The 19770-nt window shown below is 33.2% G+C and overlaps 1 protein-coding gene across 2 annotated transcripts; it reads right to left on the bottom strand.

Moving 5' to 3' along the window:
* Positions 1-11964: 11964 nt before the first annotated feature.
* On the bottom strand, positions 11965-15904 carry LOC132182425 (inactive TPR repeat-containing thioredoxin TTL3-like). Of its 2 annotated transcripts, none has more exons than XM_059595662.1 (7): positions 14545-15902; positions 13730-13925; positions 13453-13637; positions 13036-13369; positions 12734-12938; positions 12531-12637; positions 11965-12308 (listed from the first exon to the last, which is right to left on the bottom strand). In XM_059595662.1, the coding sequence occupies exons 1-7, from the start codon at positions 15459-15461 to the stop codon at positions 12156-12158; spliced, it is 2097 nt and encodes a 698-aa protein (XP_059451645.1). In that variant the 5' UTR covers positions 15462-15902; the 3' UTR covers positions 11965-12155. The 2 variants fall into 2 exon arrangements, with proteins under 2 accessions (XP_059451645.1, XP_059451646.1); XM_059595663.1 differs by having other exon boundaries at positions 12186-12308; positions 12596-12637; positions 14545-15904.
* Between the last annotated feature and the right edge of the window lie 3866 nt (positions 15905-19770).

The following is a 19770-nucleotide window of genomic DNA, read 5'->3' as shown; positions in this document are numbered from 1 at the left end:
AAATAAATAAATTATGACCATTATGAAAAGACAAATTTTCATAAAATTACCGTTAGAATAAGAAAATATTCAAAAATATGACATTTAAAAAAAAAAAACAAATATTCAAAAATATGATTGATAGAGAAAGAATAAAGAAACATTTGAAAAATAATATTTAAATTAAATAGTGAAATTTGATAGGTAAAATATTAAGGCTAATGGGAGTGTTTTGAAATAATTGATAGTTAAAAGGGAAAAATATAAAAAAGCCCCCCAAATTACCAGCCGTTTTTTATTTAGCCCCCTAATATTCCAAAAGTGATAAAGTAGCCCCCTAAACTGCCAAACTATTGCATTTTGGCCACTTCGTTAATCAAAACAGTCAGTTTGGACGGAAACTGCAAAACAACGTCGTTTTGTTATGTGTAAGTTACTACAATGCCTTTTTATGAAAAAAAAAAAAAAATGGAAAAAATATAAAAAAGCCCCCCAAACTATCAGCCGTTTTCATTTTAGCCCCCTAATGTTCAGAAAGTGATAAAGTAGCCCCCAACAAAATGACATCGTTTTGCAGTTTCCATCCAAACTGACGGTTTTGACTAACGGAGTAGCCAAAATGCAATAGTTTGGTAGTTTGGGAGGCTACTTTATCACTTTTGAAACATTAGGGGGCTAAATCGAAAACGGCTGGTAGTTTTGGGGGCTTTTTTATATTTTTCCCTAGTTAAAATAGAGAAATGTGTTGTAAAATCAAAGAAAATAATAAGACAAGATAAAAAGATTGCAATATGTGAAACTAGTTCTTCATGAACTATGTATGATCCTTCTCTATTATTATCCTTTACATACTACTCAATACTTTATTTCATAAACATGAAATCATAATGGGAGGTTAAAGAATATGAAAGGGTAGTACATAAATCAAAATGCTACATCAATGTATTACATGAATGTTATATGAATTCTGAAAGATAACATGAATGTGTAGAATTCCAAGAGATGGAACTAAATGGTCATCTACCAAATGCATTCATCACACTCCCCCTTGGATGACCATACACTAAGAATATACCTCGTTAAAACTTTTCCAAGGAAAACCTAGTGGAAAAAATCGTGTGTGCCTTCTTATGCTTTAAGACTGCCTCATTAAAACCTTGCAAAGGAAAACCTAGTGGAAAAAACCTTGGTGAAGAAAAAAGAGAACAATCAGCATAATCATTTTACTTCCCCTCATTAGCATGAAGAGCTTCAATTGTTTATGATAAAGATCATTGAGTCGGTGCATTCTAATGTTATTTACCAACTTCTTAAATGTTGCAGTTAGTAATGTTTTGGTAAATAAATCTGACAAATTGGCACTTGATCATATATGCTTGACATCAATATCACCATTCTTCTGGAACTCATATGTATAAAAGAACTTCGGTAAAATATGTTTGGTGCTATCACTTTTAATATATCATCATTTGATACAAGCAACATTATCTTCATATAATATTGTCGGGCTATCTTTGATTGTAGATAAACCACAATTTTCTTGAATCTGTTGAATTACTGATCTTAGCCATATGTATTCCCGACTTGCTTTATGAATTGCAATAACCTCTGAGTGATTTGAAGAAGTTGCAACAAGTGTTTGCTTGACAGACCTCTATAAAATAGCAGTACTTACACATGTAAATAAATATCTTGTTTGAAACCTACCTTTATGCGAATTAGAAAGAAAACCCGCATCTGCATATCCAACTAATTGTGAATTTGAACATTTTGAATAAAATAATCCCATGTCAGTTGTTCCACGAACATAACGTAGAACATGTTTGATCTCATTCTAATGCCTTCGAGTTGGTGTAGAATTGTATCTTGCTAGCAAATTGACTGAAAATGCTATATCAGATCGTGTGCAATTTGCAAGATACATCATAGCACTAATTGCACTAAGATATGGTACTTCAGGACCAAAAATTTCTTCTTCATCTTCTCGAAGGTGAAATTGGACTTTTTCACATCAAGTGATCGAACAACCATTGGAGTGCTCAAAATAATGAGCTTTCTCCATGTAAAAGTGTTTCAGGACTTTTTCTGTGTATGTTGACTGATAAACAAGAATTCCATTTGGAAAATGTTCAATCTGTAAGCCATGGCAAAATTTTGTCTTTCCAAAATCTTTCATCTCAAACTTATTTTTTAAATAAGTGGCAGTTTTTATAAACTCTTCTGAAGTCCCAACAAATTTAAATCATCTACATAAACTGCAATAATAGCAAATCCAAATTCTGATTTCTTAATGAAAACACATGGACAAATTGGATTATTCTCAAATCCTTCTTTCAATAAATATTCATTAAGGCGATTATACCACATGCGTCCATATTGCTTTAACCCGTATAAAAATCTTTGTATCTTGATAGAATAAATACTTCGAAATTTGGAATTATATGCTTCAGGCATTTTGTATCCTTCATGGATTTTCATTTATATATCATTATCAAGTGATTCATATAAATATGTTGTAACTACATCCATTAAATGCATATCCAAACTTTTTGTAACTACCAAGCTAATCAAAAATCTAAATGTAATTGCATCCACTATAGTGGAATATGTTTCTTCATAATCAATACCAGGTTTCTGCAGGAAACCTTGTGCAACAAGTCTTGCTTTGTATCTCACAATTTCATTTTTTTCATTATGTTTTCGTACAAATACATACTTCTATCCAACAAGCGATACACCTTCAGGTGTTTGGACTACAGGTCCAAATACTTCACGTTTTGCTAGTGAGTTCAATTCTGCCAAAATTGCTTCCTTCCACATTGGCCAATCATTTCTACATCGACATTCTTTGACGGTTTGTAGTTTAATATCATCATTACTTCTGGTAATGTCAAATGCAACTTTAAATGAAATATGTTGTCGACAACAATTTTGTTTCTATTCAATATTTCTCTCATACTTACATACTTTATTGAGATCTCATTATTTTCAGGTACCTGTTCCTCTTCGAGGGGTTCCTCTTCGGGAGATTCATTTCCAAGAGAATTTTGTATAGAAAGATTGGATGGGTCAATTTTCATTGTATGTTTTGTGGGTAAGGCCTCTTCAGGAACCCCGATTTCATTTTCTTTTGCTTTTCTCTTTCGGGGAATCTTATCCTTTGCACCAATAGGTCTTTCACGCTTCAGGCATGCCTTAGACTCATTTGTTGCTGTATTAATTGATTGTCCTATAGGGACTTCTATCTTCATTGGAATATTAGCAACTGGAATGTGAGACTTAACTATTTTCTTGTTGTCAGTAAATGTATCCAGCAATTGATTTGCAATACTCTACAAATGAATGATCTTCTAAACTTCTAGTTCACATTGATTTGTACGATGATCAAAATGAGATAACATCGAATTATTCCAAGTGATTTATTGTCGTGCTTCTGCCAACGACTTTTCTCTCCCTAGTGATGAGAATATGTTTTCATCAAAATGACAATCTTCAAAACTGTAACGACCCAGATTTTAATAGTCTTATTTATGAGATAATAATTGGATGATAGGGCTATTTTAATATTCATTTTAGATGTAATATTAATTATTGAAGAAATTATGAGTTTATATAGATATTAATGTATTAAATATTGGTTCCCTGAATTTGTAAGAGATTATATTCTAATGGTATTATTTGGTGTTAATTAGCCAAATCGAATACTCAGAATATTAATATGGGTTAATAATAATGGATCTCAATCCAATAATAATAGTAGCTAAGTTAACATAATAATATGTGGATTAATGATATTAAATAACTATTTGGTGTTAAAGGTATATTACATTGATTATTGACCTATTTTTGTGTATCACCTTAATTCTCAAATTTAGCTTCACAAATATGTTTATGGGCATAATTAAACCTAATTTGGTAAATAAATTACTTATATTAGTGTTTGGTGAAGTCAGAAATCAATTTGAAGCTTTACAATTTTTAGCATAAAAAGTAGTGTCTTAATTTTCATACTGTCTGATGAGATTAAAACTGCTAAGGAAAGATTAAAACTGCTAAGGAAAGATACCAAGGCTAGCCACCTTCATTGAAAGCTTAAAGTCTTCTAGTAATGATGATTATGGGGAAATACCATGATAATCATTAAATAAGGCAAGTGGCCAATTAGGAATGCAAGTGGTTAAAGTTTAAATTGAATTAAAAACTTTGTACAGGCCAAAAACAGAGCCAAACGAACTCGGATGAAGTCGAACTAAAATATAAAATGTTCATCTCAGAGTCTTCTATCTACTCTCAAAATTTCATATTAATCGGAGTACGTTTGGACATTGAAAAGTGGATTGGGATATACTGCCCCCATTTTGGACGAAAATGCTAATTGGTATGCATGATGAAATATGGATTAGGTTCATTCTTTTGGTTATATACATCTCAACCCTTGGATCAAAAGTGTGAAAATGAATCCTAGCCATCCATTTTCTTATAAATAGAAGCCCAAGCTAACTCATTTTCACTTAAGCTATTCACTTACAATCTTAGGACAAGTAAAATTGCTTGCTCCTCCTTCCATTTTCTTTCTTAGTTCTAAGCCAAATACCATATGGCCTAGAGCTTGCTTATGGTGTTCAAGTGTTCTTATTTTTCTAAAACTAACTACCTAGAAAAGATTTGATGGAGTTTTACTTCTAAGGATTCTTGGGTAAGTGTTTCTTATATAAATATCATGATTTATTGTTTATATCATTTATTCTCATCTAATTGTTTAAGACCCAATAAGCTTATGATAAAAAATTAATTAATGGATACAAGTGAATTAATAACAATGAGTTAGTGGCCAAAATCGATTAATGAACTTATGATATTATCTATATTTATTACATATAGTATTTACTTTTCAGCTTTTATATTCAGTCATTTCTTTTATTGCCATTTAAATTTTGGTATATATTTTTGGCGGTACAGACCATTGGTCTCATCCCCGAAATATGAATTCAGTATCAACATTCAGTCATTTCTTCTATTTAAATTTTGATTCATACTTTGGTAGGTATGGACAATTGGTCTCATCTCTAAAATATGAGTCATGCTTTATATATATTATTTATATAATAATACTGGTTTGTATTTAGTGGTACTAATCATTAGTCTTGTCACCAAATACGAATACAGACTTAAAGTTATTTATAAATGATCGTCTCATATTAAAGATGTGTAATTAATGATTAAGAGAAATAAATAGGGTTTGGTCTATTGGGGTTTAATAGGATAAGTAAGTGTTTAGAAATGAGTTCATATAATGACCATCGACTGATATCAGGACTGTATTGCAGTAATTACCGGTGATGATCCATAATTGCAATCTACTGTAAGTATTCTTACTTACTGAGGGTAATATTTATATTCAATAATACAGATTCTTGTGGCTTTATTTATAGTTTGATTTCAACTAGTCACAACAACGGGCACAGTGTCTAATAATAATTTGGCTGATACGATAGCCACCTTAAGAACAAGCTGGGAGGATTGCCACAAGGAACTGTCGATATCTCAGTGGATGGGGGTATATAACTGTCCAACAAGCCTAATATATATCTAAACTGGGGCGATGTAGTTGCCAGCACCAAACAGGTATATCTCTAAAGTGTGAGGGGCATAACGGACGTAAGTGGGCTGAGAGCTCATGACGAGAGGTCTGAAGTAAAATAATCATAAAACACAAACTAATATGTCATACGCTACTATTATCGAGAATCAATTGACTCACTACTTCACAGTTTTATAATACTCGCAGGAAGGACAATCAAGGTAATTTTGCAGTTGAGCTTAGTGGTTCATTATTGTGATATGGGAGATCTCATGTTGGTGAAGTTTTGTTTAGATTTCAGACAATCGGGTAGAATTGTATCAATGCCTTGTTTCGCATACTTGTGGGTATTGTGTAACAATCAATAGAGTTTTAGTTATATTGTTTTGTAATAATAAATTAGAAGCTCTGAATATTCAGTTGAATATCCTGTCGTCTCTTTAGAAGTACTATTTCAGCACATTATATACAGTTTTTCACTGTAAGATTATTTAGAAATCTCTAATGTTGCAGCGTCATGCTTACGAATTTGCTAGTTCAAATATTGGGGCGTCACTAAAACGTGCTTTAAAAATATTACCTGTTAAAGGCTCAAGATATCTAATGAAAAAAAGGAGAATCAAAACCAACATAAATTCCAAGTCTACATTGGGGTCTCATCGTAGTGTGTTGAGGTGGCGCAATTGGAACATATACAACATAACCAAAAATACGAAAATGAAAAGTATTTTGTGGTTGACCAAATGCAAGTTGCAAAGGAGAATATTTTTGGTAAGTTATTGGTCTAATCTGAACTAATGATGCAGCATGTAATATTGCATGTCCCCAAGCAGAAACAGGTAATTTTGCTTTCAAAAGCAAAAGTTGAGCAATTAATTGAAGTCGTTTAATAAACGATTTAGTTAAACCATTTTGAGTATAAGTATGAACAACAGGATGTTCAACATTAATTCCAATTGACATGCAATAGTCATAAAATGCTTGAGATGTAAATTCATACGCATTATCCATCCGAATAGATTAAATTGGATAATCAGAAAATTGCGCTTGTAATCTAATTATTTGAGCAAGCAGTCTAGCAAATGCAACATTACAAATAGAAAGCAAGCAATCCTTGAAATATGAATTCAGTATTTAAATTTAGTCATTTCTTTTATTGTCATTTAAATTTTTATTCATACTTTGGTAGGTACGAACCATTGGTCTCACCTCCGAAGTATGAGTCATGCTTTATATATATTATTTATATAATAATACTGGTTTGTATTTAGTGGTACTAACCATTAGTCTCGTCACCAAATACGAATACAGACTTAAAGTTATTTATAAATGATCGTCTCATATTAAAGATGTGTAATTAATGATTCAGGGTAATAAATAGGGTTTGGTCTATCGGGGTTTAATAGGATAAATGTTTAGAAATGAGTTCATATAGTGACCGTTGACTGATATCAGGACTGTATTGCAGTAATTACCGACGATGATCCATACTCGCAATCTACTGTAAGTACTTTTACTTACTGAGGGTGATATTGATATTCAATAATACAGATTCTTGTAACTTTATTTATAGTTTAATTTCAACTACTCACTACAACGGGCACTGTGTCTAATAATAATTAGGCTGATAAGATAGCCACTTTAAAAATAAGCTGGGAGGATTGCAGGAAGGAACTATTGGTATCATAGTGGATGGGGGTATATAAGCGTCCAACATGCCTAATATATATCTAAGCTGGGGTGGTGTAGTCGCTAGCACCAAACATGTAAATCTCTAAAGTGTGAGGGGCATAACGAACGTAAGCGGGCTAAGAACCCATGACGAGAGGTCTGAAGTAAGATGATCATAAAACACAAATTAATATGTCATTATGCTACCATTGCACTTTACTTTTATAAAATGTCCAGTCTTTTTATATAAATGATTAAATAATTATTTATATTATCGGGAATCAATTGACTCACTACTTCACAATTTTGTAGTGCTTGCAGGAATGAACAATTAAGGTAATTCTGCAGTTGAGCTTAGTGGTTTATTATTGAGATATGCGAGATCTCATGCTGGTGAAGTTTTGTCTAGATTTCAAACAATCGAGTAGAATTGTATTAATGCCTTGTTCGGCATACTTTTTGGTATTGTGTAACAATCAATAAAGTTTTAGTTGTATTGTTTTGTAATAATAAATTAGAAGCTCTGAATATTCAGTTGAATATCATGTCATCTCTTTAGAAGTACTATTTCAACACATTATATACAGTTTTCTGCTGTGAGATTATTTAGAAATCTCTGATGTTGCAGCGTCATGCTTACGAATTTGTTAGTTCAAATATCGGGGCGTTACACTTAGGGAGATTAATAGCTTAAGGAGTATACACTCATGCTCTTAGGTTGTCAAACATTAAGTAATCTCGATATGATTAAAATATTGGCATATTGTTATATTATTTAAGTATGATTAGTGGTGGATATCAAAGCCCTACCTTTTATCTTTATTGAATCAAAAATCAATCTTTTCTCTTATTTTAATTGTGGAATTAATTTTAATCAAAATTTACAAATCTTCGTGGGAATGATCTCGTACTAACATCATATACTACTGTTTTGATCTTATGCACTTGCGAGTTAAAACATAGCAAATACTATCTATTAATTTAGGTAGTATTTGTCACAACACAAGTCATAGAGCAACCCCATATTTTTATGATAGTTCTATAATTTCATTAAAATCTTCCACACACATCCATGGCATCAGAGAGAAATCTTGAAGCTGCCGTAGTAAATTCCATCCTTCCCCTCTTCAAGCAGTTTCCGAGTTACCATAAAACCCTATCAGTTTCCACTGAACGTCCCTTCCCAGTTCTTTGATAACAACATTAATGTGTCTATTGGAGAAATTCTGAATTTCCAGACAAGACAAATGGCATCACACATTTTACAACGTAGGAAGGATTTTGACGCCAAGTAAAAAAGGGAAAAACATTAACAGAGTGAAGTGAAATCAAACCTTGTTATGGTGGATGTATTGCTGTAATTTTTTTATTTTTTATTTTTTGAAAAAGAAAAATTAATCCAACTTCCATAAACATATATAATAATTTAAAAGTTAAAAAGACCTTTTCAACGTTCAAAAACTCTCAATTTCACCCCTCGAACTTTTAATTTGATGCACTGTACCCCCTCCGTTAGGGTTTGGCTTTAAACCGACATTAAAATAGATGAAATAATCTTTATACTTCTTAAACTTTTATAAAAATTTAAATTTACCCTTAATTTCACATTAAAAATATACAATTAAAAACAAAAAAAAATTGATAGTATTTTTGAATTTTTCATAACCTCCGTTAGGATTTAATGCCAAATCCTAACGAAAGTGGTAAATTGCATCAAATTAAAAATTTGATAAGTGAAATTTAAAGTTTTAAAATTTTGAAAAGATTTTCTCAAAATCCCTAAAAATTCAAGAAGCTTTTGTAAAGTTAACCTAATCTAAAAGTATGGGATCAAAGCTTATTGCTGGCATGTGGGAATAGAAACAGACAATTTTATACTAGCTAGAAATAAAGATACATTATATATATATATATATATACTAATCAATGAGCAAAAAGATATTTAACTAAGGAAGGTCCTGGAAGGAGAATCATTCAAAGAGAAAAGAAGCGTGGTCGTAGTAGTAGTACCCTCTCAGCCTGACCCTGCCACTCTGCACTCTGTAATCAATGGCTACCAACTCAGCAGTCAGCAGTGAGAGGCAACCACACGTAGCGCTAGTTGTACATATATTCCGTACCACCATCCTTACCAATTTCCATCTCTCCCAACTGTTGGAGGGACAACTACAAGTACTGTGTCCCCCCATCTTTAACCAACCCATTGGCCAAAGGGCAAGTTGAATTTTTTTTATTAATGCTAATTTTTTAAATCCTTATTTTTTATTTCACTTTTGTACTCTACTTTATCAGCTCCTAGTTTTTATTTATTTTTAATAAAAACTTATCTAAAGAATGATGAGCATTATTATGTCAAACCAGTAATATAATATAAAAATAAAAAATAAAAAAATAAAAATAAAAAATAAAAAAAGAGGCACGACCTTCTTGTCTTTTTATCAATTCAACTTTAGAAAAATAACTGTAAAAATATAAAAACAAAAAACAAAAATGAGAAAATAAAATTGGTTGAACTAGATCATAAAACCCAACCACAACAATGGTCGTGGGCAGCACAACCTGCCAAATGCTTGCTTGTCTCCTAGCCACCACTTAGTGCCACCCAACCACCACCATGGATGGATCCATCCACTTTCGTATTTTGGTTTTTGGCTTCTTCTTTTTTTCCCTATTTTTTGCCTTTAAAAAAAATAAAATAAATAATCATCTTGTATTTTTACCGCTATATCTATTATTTTTTACAGAGGCTTCAAATTTATAACTGGCCTACACTCATCTCTCAAATTTATTAAAATAAAAATTGGGGTAATCTTAAAGTTAAAATTAAAAATTACAAAAAAAAAAAAAAAACATATAAAAGAAAAGGTTCTTGTACAGTTAAATGGTCTTCTATATTAAAAGACACCATAATCTGGCTGTTTCAATGCTTACAACCTTTCCAGCTGGCCAGAAAATGTATAAATATCATGAAAGGAAGAAAATAAAAAGGGGGGTTTCCTACCATTTTTTACCCAAAGAGAGTGGCATGAAAAATTATAGGAGGGGGTTAAAGAGAGGGGGGTCCCCTGTTTCCAAATAACCCGCTCTCCCATTCTCTACCTAGTTTTCAAAATTACGATTAAATTTGTAATAAATTATTATTAAATTTTGATTTAATTATAATTTTAAAAGTCTCGTTAATAAGTAAAAATGTGTGTAAAATTAATGAAATGATGAATTATATATACATTAGTTGTGGTGTCTCTAAAAGGAAGTTGTGGTCAGCATGCTCATACAGTAATGCAAAAGACATCCTCAAAAGGAGCAGAAATAGCAAAAAGAAAACCCAGCTTTTATAAAACCATGTACTAAGAAACCACCCAAAGTTTAAGACACACTTGAGGACCCACAGTGGCAATGTTGAAGTGAATAGAAGCAAAGGCTTTGTCCATTGGTGCTCAAGTCTTTTCAAATCAAGAGGGTGGTACATGCAAAAGGCTGAATACCCAATCATTTCATATTATTCAACTTTATTCCCAACAAAAATAAAAATAAAACTTTTGAAAATTTCTCTCAAAATAAAACTTTTGAAAAACTTGAAAAATCTTTTTTTTTTTTTTTTTTTTAAATGTCTTACCTTCAAGTTTCGCTCAAAACACAGTTTAAAATTTTTTAAAACAAAAACAAAAAACAAAATTAAGTTTATTTTTTATCAAACAAACTCATTTTTACTTGGCAAAATTTTTTATATATTAAACGCATCTTTTAAACTCTTTAAAAAAATACCAAATAGGCTTTCAGCCCATCGGTACAATTACGAGATCTAAAGGGTTAAGAGTTTTAAACAAAGTCTAACATTCCTAGAGCTTTTGGATCAATGATTAAGGACATGTTTAGATGTTTATTTGAAGAATCTAAAAATGCGTTTACTCCGTTTGAAAAAAAAAAATTAAAAACGCTTTTAAATGTCCAAAAATTATCAAAACACACCAAAAAAACGTTTTTTAACTTAAAAACTCTTTTTTTAAAATACAATCTTAAACATGTTTTAAACCTTTAACAATTGATATCAGAATAGACACCGAGTCATATCAGAATAGACACCAAGTCACTGAGGTGACAACCTATATATTGAATTAAAATGTCTTTCATTGAACGGAACCCCGTCGAAAGAAAAACGGATAATATCATATCTGTCATAGGGTTGGTTGTTATGGACGACGGATTCAAAAGCATGATGGTAAAACATAAAAAGAAAAGAGAAGGATTATTGGGTTAGGTATTAGCATTTCAAATTCTGTTGACATAACATGAAGAGAAAAGTAGATTGCTAACATGTGGTGAAAATTTAGAGCGGGGTGTACAGTGTACTAGACCAAATATTCCAAGCATTTATCAAGTCTGAATGTTTTTATGGCACCGGGAAAGCCACTCCCTTGTTGTGTAGTGCTTTGTCATTTTCGGACCAAAGTAGATCAACATGAAGGACAGAACCAGCCTTCATTGCTTTCAATACTTGGATATATTATCTATCTATGTACACAATCTCACTATCAGACAACTCTCTCTCTCTCTCTCTCTCTCTCTCTCTCTCTCCAAAAGTTTTTAACTGAGCAGAGAGTTTTAAGCCGTACACTTTCTTTTTTTTTCTCAGCTTTTCTTTCCAAAATATGGAAACATGATGAGACACAAGAATAGCCCTGAGATTTGTGAAGAAATTACAGGGACATGATCATCCATTGGAATTGGAAAGGTAAATAAAGCAGAGAGGAAAAAGAAATATATTTCTGCAAATTTGAACCAATAAGAAGCCATTTTTCTCTCTTATGGTTTCTCTGCATTAAACCTCTATGGAAAAAAATTATGTAGCTGATTATGTAACAGGTAAAACTTAGTATGAATACTTGGACAGTTAACATCTACTGCTGTATACTTGAGCATTGTTCTAGAGGCTGCAATTCCTCACTGAGTCCTCCAATAATTGATGGCTTGGGCGGATTAGCTCCATCACTTTCTCTCCATTCCTGTAAATTTTGAATGTGGGAACCGTTCTTATGCCCTCAGCTTTTGCTATTGCTAACAGATTCTCCACATCCACCTGCAATCAAAAAAAAAAAAAAATTGTTTTCATTGGCCTATTTGCCTGGCGGACAAGATCGTTCATAGTTTTTCTCAAAACCATCACATATTCAAGGGATTAATATGTACAGTGGGAACATGTCAACACAGTATGAGCTTATTTCAAACACAAACACCATGTAGAATGCAGTGGAATGGTCTAAATAGTATGAGGCAAGTAAAAGGCAAACAGGTTACCTACCTTCAAAAATTTAACAGATGGATATCGAACACAAAGCATATTTATGAATGGGGATATTTCCTCACATTGTTCATTTGATGCCACTTTGAAATGAACTGCTGAAACACCTGAAATTTTTTAGATTTTCATTCAGATCAATTGAAGAGTGGAGAAGGAACAAAAGATAAGCACCACTAAGCATTTAACAAAGGAACTTAACTCACCAGGATATGATATTGCAGCTTTAAACTTATTTAGACTAGAAATTTCTTCTACTTCACCACCAAAGTCCACACTAGGAACTTCCTCTCCACAAGATTTCTTCAATGCAATTTGTGCACGCTGTAGAGATTCAGCAACCTCACTGTCTCCAGGAAGTTCCTTCCTCAAGACCTCATAATCTCTCACAGCTTCTGCCCACCGTTCCAGCTATAGCATCCCACAAGATAAAGAAACAAACTAAAAAAATCAGAGAGCTAAGACAAAACCATGAACACCGAACATTTCTTGCAATTCGAGTACTCACCTTTGCATTTGAGACAGCCCTCCTTAGAAGGGCCTTGGTGTAATTTGGTTGGATTTTGAGGGCTTGGTTGCAGTCCTCAACAGATTGTTCCCATTGCCCAAGCTTAGACCAACAAACTGCTCTATTACAGTAGAGAACAGAATTGGAACTATCATATTTGAGGCCTTCTCCATAAGCTGAGCAGGCTTCAGAAAATCTTCCAGAGCTAAAAAGATCGTTACCCCGGGATCGAGCTCTTGCAACCATTTTCACAGTAGTTAACACCCTTGCAACTTCAACATTACTATAATCAATCAGGCCCGCCTTCTCTACTGCCACAACTGCATTCTCAAACCTGCAAGGAATCTACTGACTTTTCTCACTCACCCCAAAAGCCATAACTAGTCTGCATTTGAATTTTATACTTTCATAGCATACCTTCCCAATGCCATCTCTACCTGGGCTTGGACATACAGAAGGTAAGCTTCAGCAAGCATACCAAAGAACTTGGTTTGTGAGCAGGAAGGAGGATAATTATCCAGCTTAGGAATGGTTGCTAGGATAGACTCTGCTTCTTCAAGTTGATGGATCTTCAAAAAGCCTTCTGCTTTGCAACCAACAAGCTGTAAAAGCCATACTAATATGTTACCAGTTTGATACTTTCTTCCGCATCAATGAGAAAAAAAAAATGAGAGATCTCCTGCTAGGATTCTACCTGAGGAGAGGAATCTGCCCCAGTTGCCATGGCTGCATCAGCTTCCCTAATTGCACTCTTCCAATCGCCAATATTTCGGGCATCTGCCAATTGGGTCAGATGCTTCTCCAATGATTTTAGCTTCTGCAACTCTGCTTGATCGGGCTTTTGCCCGTGGAAACAGAGGTGGCGCTGGGCATAATCGATTTGCCCAAAACTATAGACAATCCAGATTAATAAGTTATATGATCCAGGATTAATCTCAACCCATGAATCTTATTAGTCTTTCAGCCTATAACAAACTTGGCATTACTCAGACGTAAGTAATTTTTTCAGACTTGAATGTGTGAAGGCAGAAGTTCAATAACTCAACAAATATTGTAAATTTAGAAACCCATTAATCTTAAATAATCCCAAAATTGAACAAAGGACCCTCATAAATGATAGCAACTTCAACAACCACTCAAACAGCAATCCACCATTCTAGTTGGGTAACCATAAAATGGAATAGAACAAAACAAGAAAGGAATTTCAGAGGTAGGACTCCAGTTAACCAATGCGAAAGGGCACAAAAGTTACCAAAAACCAATCACACAACGAGAAGACCCGCAGAAAATAGATCCAAGATGCATAATGCACCAAAACCAATAAGAAACACAAAAATGTAGATCAAAACAACAAAGACCAATCACATTTATCCAAGCAAAAAAGGCCCGAAACAGCAAATAAACATTTTTTTTTTCTTTCAAGGAAACATAAGCAAGCAACCAATCATAGGAACAAAAAACAACAAAAGCTGAAACCACAAACTTCCAGTTCTAGTTTTCAACACTCACCGGAGATAAAGAGATGCCAGCCTCTGGTGCGCCCTTCCATAATCAGGCTCCAACCTCACAGCCTCCTCACACTCCCTCACCGCCTCCCCCAATCTCCCCAGCGCCGTCAACGCCGCTGCCCGATTACTCCGGTATGCGGCATTTTCAGGCGACAACAAAACAGCCCGATCATACAACGATAAGGCCTCCACAAAATGCCCCCTCCTGTACAACTCATTCCCGGCCTTTTTGACCTCCTCGGGATCCGTACTTGCCATTGCACGCTTAACCATTACTGCTTCTCCTGCAAACTGTATATTCCCAGTTACATTAGCACCGCCACGTATTATGCTACCATGGCCATAGTTACCAGTCCCAGAACCCAAAACATCAGTCCTAGAAATGCAATTTCTAGGAGCCGTAGAAGCCTTTAAGATCTTCCCAGGGGGGAAAATGTTGCCGCTGGGTAACACATTTGTGGTCGAATTCGAGGAAGCTGAAGTTGCTCCATTGCCACAGCCATTGTTACTACCTGAGTAGATCAATGGGGGTCCGGCCGAGACCGATCTCCGGTGACCCGGTTTTGAATTAGGTGTAGTTTTAACGGATCGGAGGCTATCGGGGGCAATTGGGCTGGTTTCGGACAACGCCGAGAGCTCTCCGGAGTGGTTGTTTGGCCTAGTTTCCGATCTTTTAGCGAACTGGGTATTGTTATTCTTGCCGGAGACCGAGCCAGACGAGCTCGAGCTGCAGCTTGAAGTGGCTGCACCAGCAGCGCCATTAACTACTGAGCCGCGAGTCGTCAAGGGAGAGACGGGTGAGCCCAGATCGAGTTCTCTGAAATCAGGCTTGTTCTGGTCGCAACCAAGAGAGTCACGGAACCGAGTTGTCAAAGAATCGATGCCCATTTCTTGTATAGGTTTTGCAGAATGTGACATGTCGTACAAGTCACAAAGGTTGTTTGCGAAGAATGGGATAGCCTTGCTTGTGGGTCTACAAAGTATGTTCTTTTCGCAAGGTTAGTGTCTAAGAGCATACAAAGAGGAGGCGATGTAATAGCAGGGAGAGCGTGAGGAAGACATAGAGAGAGAGAGAGAGAGAGAGAGAGGGCGATGGGGATCTCGTGATATAAGAGGATGAAGCAAAGAATGAATGTGAGTGATGGAAAGTACTTTTGAGAGAGAGAGAGAGACAGACAGAAAAGTCAGAGCGAGATGATAATGGGTATTTGGATTTGATTTTGATTTCTCTCTCTCTCTCTCTCTCTCCCTCTGTGAAAATGCTCTCTCTTCTCGTTCGGTTCTTTACGAGCCAGAACCACCGCTTCGTTCTCTCTCTCTCTTTCTCTCTCTCTTTCTTTCTCTGAGAGTGTCTCTCTCCTGTCCTCGTCTCTACGGCTACCTCTTTCCTTTCTTTCTCTCTCTCTTTTTTTCTTTTTCTTTTATTTATTTTTTTGGTTCTGGACGGCAGAGCCTCTAATAAATAAATTTTACCTTTGTTTTTCAGAAATCTACATTACCATAATTTAACATATTTTCTTTTATTGGTGTTAATATAAATACAATTTTTAGTAGATAATTAAAAAGATACTCGATAAGATTGTATATTTGAATTTAGACAATGGCCAATTATTTATGGGGAATAGTAGGGAGCCAAATAAATAAATCAAAAAAAAATTTCAAACTACTGTAGCAGATCGTGAATGACAGACAAGTGAGAAAGAATTATATTTTTTTAATTTAAAAATCTTTACCACATCAATTTTAAAATTTTTCTAAATTCATTTATTTAACTCTCTAACATTTCTCATTATTTTATGGATAATCACATCTTTAAACACCATACCACTTAAACAATGATACAGGAAATACTCATGTGTTAAATTTTGGAAATTTATTTAAGTAAGAGATGACATCACATGATTTTTATTTGCTTACAATGTATGACTTTTTGCACTTTTTGTAGAATTTCTCAAATTATTTTCAATATTTTTTAATAAATCAGTCTTGGGTAATGCAGTCCTATTTCTAAATATCATCATCAATTGGGGGTTTATTTGGGGTCTCACCTTGACTAGAATTTGGGGAAAAATAAAAAGAAAAAAAAGAAAAAGTAAAACAATAATAAATATGCTATTTTTTAAAAAAACTCTTATTCATTTTTTTAATTTTTTTGAAATTCATAAAAAATCATATGTAAATTTAATGATAAAGTTTTTTTAAAAAAATATATAAATAAATAAAAATAGATTAAAAAAAAAATGGTGGCCATCATAGTTATGATCCCAACAAGGGTCTAATTAATGGGAGGCATTTAATTTTCTAAGAAGAAAGCATAATTTGAAGCTGAGCTGGCATTGGGGCCGGTGCTGGAACCTGCCCTTATCATTAGAATGTTAATGATGTGCTTACGTGTACTTACTCAAATTAAACCTCTTTTCCCTTTCCCTTTACATTTTTCCATACATATAGATTCCGTACTTCCGGGATTTCTCTAGTTACGGAAGGGTAATAATAATAATAATAAGTTGCATGACGTAAAAGTCCCTCTCCGAAGTTACCATACTACCCTTGTTTGACCACACATATTACATACCCATTTGGATATGGTATCCAGATTTGAACGTTTTTTCTTTTATCAAGTTTGTCAAGGCATGTCTTTTGGGATCGTTTCAATGGTTGGTCATGCCCTATTTTCGTCCTTTTTTTTTTTTTTTTTAAAGAATTTGGATAGGGTTAAATGGTCTCGCACATATTTCTACCATGCTTTATTTCATCCCCGCTATGGTTAAATTCTTGGTTTTTATGTCAATAATGTATAGAACTGCATCATTCATTTGATGCATTCTCTTTTTAATTTTGTTTGTTCTATCTGATTAGAAGCTTATTGTTTGATTGTCCTACCTTTTTTTTTTCTTGTTTATTGTAATCTTTTGTTTGATGTGCTTAAAAACAAAACAAACATATAAGATTTTATGAGTGCACCAACATATATAATTTTATTGTTAATTGTGCATGGGTAAAACAAAATCGCACGCGTCGTGCTTTGCACGACCGTGCAATTTTTTTTATTTTTTTTATTTTTGCATTAAAATATTCAAAAAAAAAAAATTTCTTCACGGCATGCTTGGCACGCCGTGTAACCTGTATCACGGCTCATTGTGCATATAAGATTTTTTTTTTTTCTTTTTGGTTATTCAAAATTAGTAGTGCACGTGGGATTTTTCCCGTTGTAAAAAAACAAAAAACAAAAAGGGTAAAGGTTATTTTTTACATCCATTTTATATGAAAAAGTTATATGAGAGAATGCCAAGAGTATATTGTATAACATTCCTCATTTTTATATTGATTGATGTACTATATTTTAAGTGATTTTTATTTTGTTTATGTCATGGATATAAAAAACTACTTAAAATATATCATTTTAGTTTATACAAAATAAATGTAAGAAATTGGTGAGAAAAAAATAAAAAAATAAGTAAGCATTGCTAAAAAAAGAAAAAGAAAATCCTATTTGTAAGTGAAGTGGTCTAATTTTGGCATATGAGTGAATTTTGAAGGTATTCTCGAAAGTAATACGACCAACCATATGCAAATGTTGCATTCCTAGGGTTGCATATTTGTGTATTTATTTACTTTTTATGCCACTTGCTGGTCCTCATATAGGAGGAGGTGGTCAATCATGAGCCCTATTCCTCTACCTCGTTTCATGGGAATCAATAGTAATTGTCTGTCTTCCTTTCACAAGACAAATCGCAACAAGTGATTACGACAATTTTTTATTTATTTTTTTGTACAAATCACTCCTCATTTTTACTTTTTTAGACTAAATTTTTATCCCCAAATAATTAATATTTATTTCCTCCTTTTCTTTTAGATATAAAATTTTGACTCCATCAAATTAACTCATAAAAGTAGGTATTTTATATTGTCACTAGCTTTTTTTTTTCTTTTTTTTTTTTGAATATGTTCGTATAAGAAGGAAAGAAAGATTCAAACTAGTGACATCCACTTTATTAAGCGTGGTTCCAACCAATTGAGCTACCTCTTGGAGACATACTTTTATATTGTCACTAGCCTTTTGATATAAAGTTTTGAGCAAATTAAAACATTATTATAGTTTTATATCAATTCCTAATTACTCATAATATTTGTGGTTAGAGAAAATTCTTACACATTTCATATTTTTTGGACATGGCCCGATAAAAGCCCATATAACCGACATACCAACTCATTGATCCGAGCTCACCAAACTACTAGCACACAATTCTCTCCCAAGCACTTCATGCTATTTGGGCAATTTTTATTGAGTAATATTGCATACTCATCACCCATCTCATTAGGTTGATATGACAATATTCATCAGCCATTTGATCAACTTCTATTAAAAAGAATAAAATTTAAAGACGAATAAGCGATGTTACATCAATCCAATGAGGATGGGAATTGAATATTTAAAATTATTCATTTTCTTAACCACTTTGTAAACCCCAAACCTCAAGCATTCGGCATGATATTCATCTCTCATCCCACTTCCATGCCATTAGGCTAATATGGTAGTGCTCATCGGCTCTTTGATTGATCCAATGACTGATGGATACGTTGCATGAAGCCAATAATATGAAAGTGAGATGCAAATTGACTATGTAGCATTGCTCTGTCATTATGAGAAGTAGAAGAACGTGTGATAAGGTACTTCCAAGACCATTATAATAAAGAGAAATGATAGAGGTACAACTTAGAAACACAACTTTGGCAAAACTTTTTTCTTATGTGGTCATTTAAAAAAAAAAAAAATTATGAAGTAATAATATCTTATGTGGTCATTTGTTTATTTGTTATATATATATAAAGGTCTTTTTCTTTAGAAAAATTGTTAAAAAAAAAATGTCTTTTTTTTTTTTTTTTTAATATGTTCGCATATATAAGAGGGTAAAAAATGGTCATTATTCTAAAGAAAAAGACCATTTTTTTTAAAAAAAAAAATACCAAATAAAAAAGGACCACATAGGATGTTATTACTTCATTTAAAAAAAAAAAATTAAATGATTATATAACAAAAAAATTAGGCTAAAGTTATGTCTCTAAATTATGTCTCTATCATTCATCTATAATAAAATGCATGTTATTATAAAATGTAACCCAAAATCAAGGAATGGGAACCTTTTGGTCTCCAGCCAAAAATCTGTCTTTTTATTTTTTCGATCAATTTCAAAGCAAAGTTAGCAAAAGAAGGTAGAACTTCAAA

The sequence above is a fragment of the Corylus avellana genome, chromosome ca5, assembly GCF_901000735.1.
Source record: "Corylus avellana chromosome ca5, CavTom2PMs-1.0".
Classification (NCBI taxonomy): domain Eukaryota; kingdom Viridiplantae; phylum Streptophyta; class Magnoliopsida; order Fagales; family Betulaceae; genus Corylus; species Corylus avellana.
This window is presented reverse-complemented; position numbering and strand designations above follow the sequence as displayed.